The sequence below is a fragment of the Mesoplodon densirostris genome, chromosome 8 (assembly GCF_025265405.1).
Source record: "Mesoplodon densirostris isolate mMesDen1 chromosome 8, mMesDen1 primary haplotype, whole genome shotgun sequence".
Classification (NCBI taxonomy): domain Eukaryota; kingdom Metazoa; phylum Chordata; class Mammalia; order Artiodactyla; family Ziphiidae; genus Mesoplodon; species Mesoplodon densirostris.
The window spans coordinates 77,686,948-77,698,970 of record NC_082668.1 but is presented as its reverse complement, the minus strand read 5'-3'; the positions used below and the strand labels follow the sequence as shown (position 1 = coordinate 77,698,970).

Here is a 12,023-nt window from a genome sequence, read left to right as displayed (position 1 = left end):
TTAATCATTTGTGATTTCTGAAGAAAAATGAAGATCTTTCTTTGCATTTCCAAGGGTTTTCATTTGAAAATCAACGTGTGATCTAGAGTTGTTACTTTTTGTGATAAAATCACAAACATGGGCAAACCTAAGCCTCTAACCCTATTACATGGTGCACTGAAATCCTGCAGGGGAAAAAAAAGAAGTATGGTCACGTTTCCCTAAGTGTAGCTTTTTCATATAGACCTACATTACACTGACACTTTTTTCTGTAAATATTTTGAATATGCATGATCAATTTCTGTCACTTGTCCAACATCTAGAAGTGCCTGACAACGTTCTAACATGAATTTCTGGATTAGTTTCAGAAACAGAGTGACGGGTAACTGTATCCACAAGTGGTTGATCTATTTTGATGTGAACCTAATTAATGCTGCATATGAAACTCCAAATGTCACAGTACAGGAGTTTTACAGTTTTAATTATTAGACCGACTTAGCTAACTCATTCTAAAATGAAATTTGAATTTAATGTAAGTTATTAAACTCTTTTACAATAAATTCTTTTTTTAAGAGAAAGGGTTGTATAAAATCATTCAATTATGATTTTAGCATGTGGATGAGAACTATATAAAAATGCCACAATTAATATATGACTTCAACATTATGACTGGAACTACAAACTTGTAGGGAAGGATTGGGCTGCCCAGCTATGATGTCTGGTCACGAAGTCCAAGCCGCCGTTTGATGAATCTGGAGATTAGGAGCTGAGGCCGTTTCTGGTACTCCACCAGAACATCATGGGGAGAGGTGATCTGGTCACATTCAAGTCTGTTGAGAAGTGTCACACAGACCACAGCAGCTAGAAGAGCAAATAAGACCATTACCAAACAAATGGGTTTATCTTTTGTATAGAAACATTAACCAGACACCCCCGTGTCCTTAGCACATGTACTTTGTGTTTTTTTTCCCTGTTACGTAAATGCAATCCACTGAACCTTCCAGATTTCCATATGAATTATAATTCATATTTCTGTGGACTCCCACCAAGCACTCCACCTAAATAAGTTAATTGAAATAATTTTCAGCACTCTCCCTTCTCCTTTCCCCTATAATTGGCCACATTAAGGCTTAGAAAAGGTTTGTGTTCAAGATAAGAACAAGGAGGGATCTTTGCCATCCAAGATACACAAACCTCCATCTTTCTGTCCCATTTCCAATTCTTAGAGCAGGATTTTCTTTTTCTTTTTTTTAACATCTTTATTGGAGTATAACTGCTTTACAATGGTGTGTTAGTTTCTGCTGTATAACAAAGTGAATCAGCTAAACATATACATATGTTCCCATATCTCTTCCCTCTTGCATCTCCCTCCCACCCTCCCTATCCCACCCCTCTAGGGGGTCACAAAGCACCAAGCTGATCTCCCTGTGCTATGCGTCTGCTTCCCACTAGCTATCTGTTTTACATTTGGTAGTGTATATATGTCCATGCCACTCTCTCACTTCGTCCCAGCTTACCCTTCCCACTCCCCATGTCCTCAAGTCCATTCTCTATGTCAAGCAGGCCTTTCTTACTTCAGGATATAACTAGAGAGCTAGCCATTTTTTTCCTGAGATGACATTTTACTCCTTGGTGCAGTGTTTGAGTTTGCCTACCGGAGAGGGAAGTAAATAGAGAAGAGATATGACCACTAACCTTGGGAAATAGCAATAAAGGCGAGTACTGACTCTTTTGATATCTGAGAAAAAAAATGAAATGATATGCTTAAATGAAATGATATGCATAAATGATATGCTTAAGAATCAGCTCCATGAAGGAGCACATTTATTAGCATTTAGTTTCTAAAGAATGAGTACAAAATCTTGTGATAGTTACAAAACTAGGGGGAAAGAGCAAACATCTTTCTTTAAAAAAAAATGAAATTCTCATTTTTGAAAACACACCATAAAAGCGGTGTCTTTGGTTTGTTCCAGCAAGAACAAGAGAGAGACATTGGGTCCCCTGCAAATTCTTTATCATCAATTTCACATGAAATCTTTGATTTCAAGGAATGTGGTTATACATATTGAAATCAGTGACAGCCACTTTGAATTGATAGCAGTGTCACAATCTCTATCTTCATCTGTATCATTTTATTTTTTTTTATTTTATTTTTTTTTTTGCGGTATGCAGGCCTCTCACTGCTGTGGCCTCCCCCGTTGCGGAGCACAGGCTCCGGACACGCAGGCTCCGGACGCGCAGGCTCAGCGGCCATGGCTCACGGGCCCAGCCGCTCCGCGGCATATGGGATCCTCCCAGACCGGGGCACGAACCCGTATCCCCTGCATCGGCAGTCGGACTCTCAACCACTTGCGCCACCAGGGAGGCCCCATCTGTATCATTTTAAAAAGGATTTCAGCAGATCTGGGATTAGATGTAGCTACAGTCACAAGCTTTGAGGTCATGAAGATAAAGTTGGGTGTGAGTGTGATATTTATTTCTTTGACTCCTGCACTATCTCAGACTTCTGGATTTGAGAAGGATAAATGGACTGTAATTATAATAGATGCTATCTTTTTTGTTTGGTTTAGCTCTTGCTATATGCTGGGTATTTATGATACCATTTAGACTTCATAGCTGTGCCATGAGCTAGCTATTATTTTTATCCCCTTTGGACAAATGATGAAATGAGGGCTTAGGGAGGTCAAATGGCCCAGTAGGACACAGCTAGTAAATAGCCAATCAATTCCCAGCTTCATAAACCGCTGAGAAGACTCCTCTACCTCCCATCCCTCCTCCTCTGCACATGGCGAACCATAAGGCAGACATGCCCTGACCGATCAGTTAAACTGACCCTCCTGTTCAGTGAACTGAACAGCAATTGAAAATATCCAACTTGAGCTGAGTCAAGTATTTTCATCACCTAGGACCCTGTTTATTCAAAACTCATTCAGTTGTAAAGCAAGTTGGCCCAACAGGTAAACAAGTAAATGGAAGAGCTAGAAACTTCCTCGGCTTTTCAAGTTAATGATCAGCAAGTCTGTGACGGCTGACATGAGCTGGTGGCAGCAGGGAAAAGATGAAAGTCCTTCTCTAATCCTTCACTTGGCAGAAGGATAAAAGGAAACAAATGTTCTGTGCTTGTCAAGGAGCGGGAGCTGACTTGACTTAACGTCTTCTCCGGCTATTTCAAGGGTGAGGCCAAAGAGGGACAAGAACAGGTCATCGCAATCTCAGTGGTGTTTTCTTGATGCTGGAGGACCCATTAACAAGCAGCCTGTAATAATCTTGTCATCTAAAATTACTATTTCCACAAGCAATTAAAAGGGACTAATTTACCCAAAACAGTTTGTCAAAGTTAAGCCTGACAGCTTTGCTACCATAATCCTCAGGTTGGGCAGGGAGGATGGCTCCTGCAGAGTGGCATTCAGTGACCTAGCTGTCACCAAGGAGGTTGTCAGCTAACTGACCTCAGGCTGCAATGGGATGGGAACACACCAGTGTTAACGTGAAGCTCAATGTACCCTCGGCCACCAGGAACTCCCAGTGATTCTACCTCTTTGATTGTTTTTGTTCCCTTTGCAAATCTGATGAAAGTTGTTAACTGCAACCTCTTTTCACAAAAATACACATATGCACATACACACAAAATATTGTATATAATTTCAAGGGTTTCAGGGCTCCTGAAGCCCACCCTGAATTATTAGAAATCTATGGTCCCTCATGGATCCCTACTTTAGCCCCACCTCTGTGATTCAGAATGGAGTTCCAGGAAGGTTTTCCCATGAATTGTAGGCAAAGGCAGCAATGTGAGGCAGAAACTCCCTGTGCACAGCAGAACCAAATAGGGCTGGGTCTCAGAAAATGGCAAAGCAGCAAAGGTTGGCTTTGGAGTTTCCAGCCTGGCCCTTAGGACTGCTCCTCTCCCACCTCTCCCCGGCCCTTTACAGGGAGTCCTTCACTTCTCAAGGTTTGAGCTTTTTAGGCAGACCCCATCTTTATTCCCTGGGTGCCTGGTATATAAAACACAGAAACCTCAACAACCCAGAACCTTTGCACATCCTCTGTCTCCTCTGAGACGTCTGTCTCAGGCTGTTGACTGCTAATCAAAAACCAAGTGGAGAAAATTTATATTCAAAGGATCTGATCAAAGCTAAGGAGCATAGGAACAAGTTGTTCATCTAGACTGGCATTTCTGAAAATGTGCTCCACTGACCACCTGCGTCAGAACCAGAGCTTGTTAATAATGCAGATTTTTAGACTTTATCACAGACATACAGAAAAAGAAGTGAGGAATAAGAAAGGGCAGTTAATCTGTATTTTTAAAAAAAATTCAGTTAAATTATTTGCACATTGATATTTGACAGCTATTGCTTTAAAGACTTTAAACTCTATCCTGAATTAAATCAAATTAAAGCAAATGTTCATACCTGCACCCTAGTACTTTAGGTTCCCAGAGAACCAAGATTTAGCATTAACTCTATCAAAAATTGTCCCATATCTTTTATAAAAGTGTTACTAAAGACACTGTCGATGTAATATAGCTGATAATTTCACTTAAGTTTAACATTTGGATAACGTTTTTATGACAAACCTTAAATGCTTTCTTTATAAGATAATGAGAGCTGTGTAACTCAAAGTGTTTCCATTTTCAACTTGGCCTCTAGGAAACTCAGAACTAAATCTAAGTATTTAGATTTAGTGTTGCCCTACCAGGTAGCTCTTTGATATTGAGAACTCCCCATCCACTCCCTTAAATACATGCCTCTTATTCTCTTTACCTTTGCTTAAATTACTTATACATTCATCTTTTATTGAAAGCTGCTGCTAATGCCTTTTAGAAAAAGGAGAAAGTATAAGCAATCTGTCGATAGATAAATATGATACTCTTTTATACCTATGGAATAGTTCTGGGAATGGGGGTGAGGAGGCAGGAGATAACAGGGCTAGTCCATCTTCATTTTGATCTGGCTGTGTTTCCTTAGGTCACTTTTTACTCTCTGGGTCTTATTTCATTCTCTGAGAAAGGAGCAGGTTGGACCTCAAAGGTCTTGCTCAGCTTCTGTGCCTCACATTATCTTGGTATGAGGACCATGCTTTCATCTCCAGGAGGTTCAGCTGCAAACTTAGGGACTTGTGCTTCTGCTGGATGCTGAACCTCCAACCAGAGATGTGTCAGGATGGGCAGAGGATGTGCCTGCTGTGCTAGGGGCGGAGGCTCCAACAGGGAGAACCCAGGGAGCCCCACTGGGGTCACAGGAGGGAAGAGGCGGGTCACAGGTAATGCCAACACACAAAAAGTTGAATCTATGGCCCCAAATCATTCTTTAACGTGTGAGTGTGTTGGTACAGGAAGGCAGGAGTAGGATAGAGGACAGGAGAGTAGAATTAAAATGAATCAAACAAAACTCTAGACACTGACCTTGATTTAAAATATGTAAAAACCAGCAAAGCAAGAAGAAACAATTTTTTAAAATCCTGTCTTTATAAGCGTAATAAATGAATTACTTAACCATTTATGCCTGATTTCCCAGACACACTGACTTATTTTCTTGGTAAAATAATAACTGTGCATACTACTGAATAAGTATCAATGTAATGCTTTATTTCATTCCAACACTAACCATCTTGGTATGTGGTTAGCCCTTAGGGGGTTTGCTTTCTTTCTAAAGTAGCACAGCTAACTTTTAAAATAGAAAAACCTGCAGTTGTTTTTGTTTGTTTGTTTTTTTGGTTCCTCTGAATAGAGATCTGAACCTTGTGCATCCATGGGAGGCTGCTGGGAAGACACAGCAGGGCATGGTACACAGGGACCTCAAGTCAGACAGAGCTCCGTTCCAGTTCCAGTCCAGCTACTTCTTATTTACTGTGAGAACTTGGGAAAGTAATTTAACCTCTCTGAGCCACAGTATCTCTCAGGAGATACTGTGAGGGTGAAGAGCTGCAATGGGTTGCCTTTTGCCTTTGTGTAATAATATTTCAAAACCCCAATTTTCCTCATTTTTGAGTTAAGAAACGGTCCAGTTCCAGACTGAGTATAATCTTTAATCCTTGTTGTAATATCTTTTTTACTTTATCAGTGTTCATCCTGCAGTTCCCAGAGCCCAATAGCCTTCATTTCTGAGACTAGCAGAAGAATATAAAATGGAACTAAAGCCAGATTCTGCTCCCTTTCACTGAGCTGTAATATTATAAAGACTGAATACATTCCCAAAGTTCCCAGTATCTGTCAAAAGAAATAACACTGAATTCTTCCATTACCCTTAAAGAAAACCCACTGTGAGTGCTGCCAACAACTAAAGACAAAGATTTAAGTGGAACTAATCTTGGATAAATATTATGTTTCATATATTGCCATGCAAGCAAGCGTGTGTCAAAAGGCAGCAGGCACTGTCTTTTAAAGATGGATAAAAATTGAACGTACTTATCACAAGTTCACAGTGCAAAAGGATTAACATCTTTAATCAGAATGTTAGGGGTTTAATTAAAGTAGATTTTGCTTTAAGAGAGGGACAGATGTATGCATATTATAAAACCATAGATGAATGCATTCATACAGCATTGTAAAGTGGGTTTACCTTGTTCTGAAGGTTCAGCCTTTCAAGGTAGAATAATTCTGTGATGGCCACTATTTCCCTCATCCAAATCTTTGTTAAAGCAACAATGGATTCCCACTATTATTTTTCAGGATAATGAGATCAGGATAACAGTAGTGACTTAGGGGTGTCCGTGGCCCCATTTCAAGCAGTTTGTCCACCTATCAAATATCAGGAGATCTAAGGGCTACAGCTGTAGCAGAAGTATTGTATGAAACTTACAGCAAAGGGAGGCTTAACTTTAAGGCTTTGCCTCTTCCTAGTTGGACAGTTATGTGGCACTCCGAAGTCCTTTAGAAAATTCCAAGCCATAAATGTAGCTGGGTAATGAAGGAACCAGTTGAATTTGTTATAGCCGTCTTCCACGGTCAGTAGGGGTTGAGTGGTCATTCTGTTCACTCATTTGTTCATTCATTTAGTAAATATTTATTGAATGCCCATATGGCAGATATTATTCTAAGTGCTAGAGATATAACAAAAAAAATAGACAAACAAGGTCCCTGTTCTCATGCTACTTATACTGTAATGGAGAGAGATGCTAAATACATACCCCCATGCATTAATACATGTAAAATACTATGTAAGTTAATATATAAAGAAAACAGAAATGTAGCCTGGTATAGTGGTAAATGTGATGCAGAGAAATGAAGTGGAATGAGTGAATGAGTGAGTAAGTAGAATGAATGTGAGTAAGTTTAGTTTAGGTAGTCATGCAAAACTTCTCTGATGAAGTGAGACTTATGGTGAGATCTTATATTAATCATAAAGATAAGAAGTGGTAATCCATGTGGTCCCAGGTGAATGCAGAAAGATCTGTTTTTGCAACGGTCCAAAGTCAATGACTGACTCCTCTGAGTTAGGACAATGAGCCTCTAGAAGACTCTTGTTTAAATAAAAAGTTGTTATTTATTAGCCAGCATTGCCTTAGTATGAAGTCAGATTGGCTATCCAGTCATCTGGTAGTATTAAAGGGACATAAAAAGACCATTAGAGAAGGCTGTCTGGAGAGACTGGGTGGAAAGGGCCATTGCTGACAGTGGGAGAGGGATTGAGGGGGAGGGGCACTAGGCCTGGGAGCCCTGAGCTTTCGGTGCCAGATGAAACACATTTTCCAGTGTCACTTACCACTGGTATATAACCTCCCTAATAAGTATGTTAAAACAGCTGCTTGTGAAGTCTCTCTCAGCCCTTCCCCAAAGCAAGCTTTTCTACCTCATACAGAGCTTTTCCAAGCTTCACTGCTTTTGCGGAAGGATATAATGAAGTGGGGATGAAAGATAGGAACATGTTAGCATCATATGCATGGGGTTTTTTGTCTGTTTCCTTGGTGGTTGATCTTCCAGGTGTTGATCTTCCTGTACCAGGAGTACACCTTTGGAAATGGTGTCTGAGGTAGATAAAGAGTCCCTGTCACCATGAAGAAATTTGGACAGAAATACTCCCAAGAACTACAGAATTACAGAGTTACAGATACAACCTTTAGTGTGAATGTTGACAGCCCAGAAGGGGTCGTCTGCTCAGTGGAAAGGCTGCAGCAGTGGCCTGGAAGAGAGCTATCGGCAGGCTGAAATCAGCCACCAACAGCTCCAATAGCAGCAGAAAAAGGAAAACGCAGCATGGGGCAAGCTAGAGAGGACAGAGTCCAGGAAGGTACCTGCAGCTGGCAGAGAAAGCAAGGTCACAAGGATTCGTGGCAAGGACAAAAAAAATCCCTCATAACAGAATAACATCGCTGAGGTTTTAGCAACACCCTCAAAGAGAGAAAGACTAGGGTCCGGGGTTCACAAGCCTAGAACTCTCTCTGGCTGCCTCTTAAGAAAGAACTGATGGTCATCACTAAACTTACATCAGGGCAGCAGTTCGTGACGTGGCATTTTATGTTTGACTAAACTGGTTACCAAATTTTCCTCCATCTGCATATCAGGTGGAGCCATGACTCAAGTGACCGCTTGCTGTTTCCATAAGAAAGAAATGTGAGGAAACATTTCCTGGAGCAGAAACATCTGAATCCAGGTGTTCCTGCAGGTCATGTGCATGTGACTCTTCCTTAGTTTCTGCTGGATCTCCCTCACCTCCCCTGACTTTTTCATCCGTTTCTACACTCAGGCACTTTGTCATCTCATTTGTTACATGGCTTTAAATGCCATCTATATGCTGTCAACTTCCAATTTTACTTCCCCAGTCCAAATTTCTCACCTAAACTCCAGATTCATAAATCCACCTACTTACTTAGCCTCTATTTGATGTCTACTACAGTACTGCCAAATCCTCACCCAATTTTTTCTATCCCAACTGTGATAACTCCATCCTTCCAGCTGTTCAGGCCAAAAACCTGGAAATCATTTTTCACTCACGTTTCTCTCCAAATTCACATCAAATTGTCAACAAATCCTGTTGGATTTGCCCTCAAGACGTATCTAGCATATGACTGCTTCTCACCTCCTCCACGGTTGTTGTACTGGTCTATCACCTCTCCCTAGACTACTGTATCAGCCCTCTTACTTCTCTCCCTGCTTGTGCCCTTAACCCCAGTAGGCTCTTCCCAGATCAGCAGCCAGTGTGCTCCTGTTCCAACGCAAGCCACATCCCGTCACCTCTCTATTCAAAGCAATGACTTCTCATATCTCAGAGTGAAAGTCACAGTTCTCATAGGGACCACACAGTCCATACTCCCTCCATCTCCTACCCTCTCCACTGCTGTCACTCCCCTCCAGACACACTGGTCTCCCTGTTTCTCCGTCACACTCTGAATGCTCCTGCCTGGTAGCCTTAGCTTTGCATTTCCTGGACTCCTTTTGCCCAGACACCCACGTGGCATTTTCCTAAATGGCACCTTCTCTGTGTACCCTTCCCTATTTTAATGTATGGTTTTCCTTCCTACCTTGGTTGTCCCTGTGCCCTTTCCCTGCCTTATTTCTCACCATCATGCTCCTCAGCATCTAACATATTACCATATTATTATAGATTGCTCTCTGTTGTTGTTGTTTGCCTCCCCCCTAGACTCCGCAAGGGCAGAGATTCTGTCTGTGTCATCCTCTGCTGTGTCCCTACTGCTTGGGTGCTCAGGCCACTGGTAGATGCACAGAAGTCCTTCTTTCTTTAGGAAGATAATAATTGAGACAAATCTTATCAGCCAAAGATTTGATTTAAAAACCAAGCTTCTTGTATTGTGCTATGCACTCAGTAGGTGCACTATAAAACACGTTTGATAGATGACATATTTTATGGGCTCTTTTCTGAAAAAAAAAAAGATAATTGCTGTATGAAAAACAAAACTATGAATTCTAAAAAAGGTTGCTCCAACATTTTCTTAGACATCATTGTTCATAATTGGGGACTGCTTCCCACTCAAAAATAGTATTTTAGATGGTGCTCTTTTGCTTTAGGTCTGAGGCTTTCATAGCCAATTTAATAAAGAATATTTAATTAACTGCAGGTTTACCTCTTCCATCAATAAAACTTGAATTTTTTTAACATCTTTATTGGAGTATAATTGCTTTACAATGGTGTGTTAGTTTCTGCTTTATAACAAAGTGAATCAGTTATACATATACATTTGTTCCCATATCTCTTCCCTCTTGCGTCTCCCTCCCTCCCACCCTCCCTATCCCACCCCTCTAGGTGGTCACAAAGCACCAAGCTGATCTCCCTGTGCTATGCGGCTGCTTCACTAGTTATCTATTTTACGTTTGGTAGTGTATATATGTCCATTGCCACTCTCTCACTTTGTCACAGCTTACCCTTCCCCCTCCCCATATCCTCAAGTCCATTTTCTGGTAGGTCTGTGTCTTTATTCCCGTCTTAACCCTAGGTTCTTCATGACATTTTTTTTTCTTAAATTCCATATATATGTGTTAGCATACGGTATTTGTCTTTCTCTTTCTGACTTACTTCACTCTGTATGACAGACTCTAGGTCCATCCACCTCACTACAAATAACTCAATTTCGTTTCTTTTTCTGGCTGAGTAATATTCCATTGTATATATGTGCCACATCTTCTTTATCCATTCATCCGATGATGGACACTTAGGTTGCTTCCATCTCCTGGCTATTGTAAATAGAGCTTCAATGAACATTTTGGTACATAACTCTTTTTGAATTATGGTTTTCTCAGGGTATATGCCCGGTACCGGGATTGCTGGGTCATATGGTAGTTCTATTTGTAGTTTTTTAAGGAGCCTCCATACTGTTCTCCATAGTGGCTGTATCAATTTACATTCCCACCAACAGTGCAAGAGGGTTCCCTTTTCTCCACACCCTCTCCAGCATTTATTGTTTGTAGCTTTTTAATCTAGAGGATGACTATGAAAATAATTTAAAATCACAAACAATAGTTATATTGATTAGTCCTTGTGAAAATTATGTTTTACTTCAGTAGGTTTTCTTGGTGTTGGTCAGAGATTAGTGGTTCTATTGGAATAATTTCACCAAAAATAAAAATGCATGCCACACACATGTTTGGTTTCTTAATGCCACTCTCCACCCAAAGGAAGCAGAGATTCTTGGAGAAATGGCTGATCCCAGACCTGAGGCAAGGAAAGTGTAAGTGGTACCTAAGAATCCCATTGTGCCTGAAAGCAAGAAAATTCTCAAGAGTTAAGAGAATTATGTCAAAAGGACAAAAGAGTGCACTAGAAGGGGCTCTTCCTGGCCACATTTGGGATAATTTGAGTATCAAAAAGAATAATGACAGAAACTGCTTATAACACACTGCTTTGAAGAAAATCCACCAAACAATAACGATTCCCTGCCACCAAAACGAAAAAAGAGAGAGAAGAGTGTGAGAAAGAAAGGCTCTTCTTAAAAGAATGGTAGCTAACAAACGTAGGAGGAATGATGGAATTAGAAAATCATCATTTGTATTCCATGCTAAAATCACTGGGAAAAGACGATTGGGTTACAGGATATTCGTTCACACAGTGCCAGATTATCATCCCAGAAGTTACTTGCTACTTACAGAGAGAAAACATTAATTTTTCAGAGGAGGGAGATGACAGTTACCCCTTGATCCAAGTGATCCAACTCAAAATTACTAACAGTGGAATATCTTCACATTACCTTTCCCTGATGTGGTGCAATGGAAAGTTTACATTACTATGAAGTGTTCTTACCACATAGCTGAATCTAATCAAGCCACTAGACTTTACTTCTGCTTTACAGGAAATAAAGTGAAATCCCACGATGACAAGCACAGACAAATCTAGAACATGGATGTTCTACAAGATAACTGCCTGAACTTTTCAAAAATTCCTCTGTCCTGGGGAAAAAAGAAAAGTAGGGGAAACTATTCTAGATGTAAAAGTATAGAGATACAATAACTAAGCAATACAGTGTACGAAGTTAATTCAATATTAGATTTAAATAATCTTTAAAGATATTTTTAGGAAAATCAGAAAATTTAAATATGGAATGGATGTTAAATGACATTATGAAATGATTTTTACTTTTCTTAAATATATATTTTTTTG

General features: G+C 40.3%; 1 protein-coding gene across 1 annotated transcript in view; it reads right to left on the bottom strand.

Moving 5' to 3' along the window:
• Positions 1-688: 688 nt before the first annotated feature.
• UPP2 (uridine phosphorylase 2) overlaps positions 689-12,023 on the bottom strand; it is a 43,164-nt gene continuing 31,829 nt past the window's right edge. The window contains exon 7 of the mRNA XM_060106597.1: positions 689-840. Within this exon, the coding sequence (XP_059962580.1) occupies positions 689-840 (152 nt within the window). The remainder of the gene's footprint in view (positions 841-12,023) is intronic.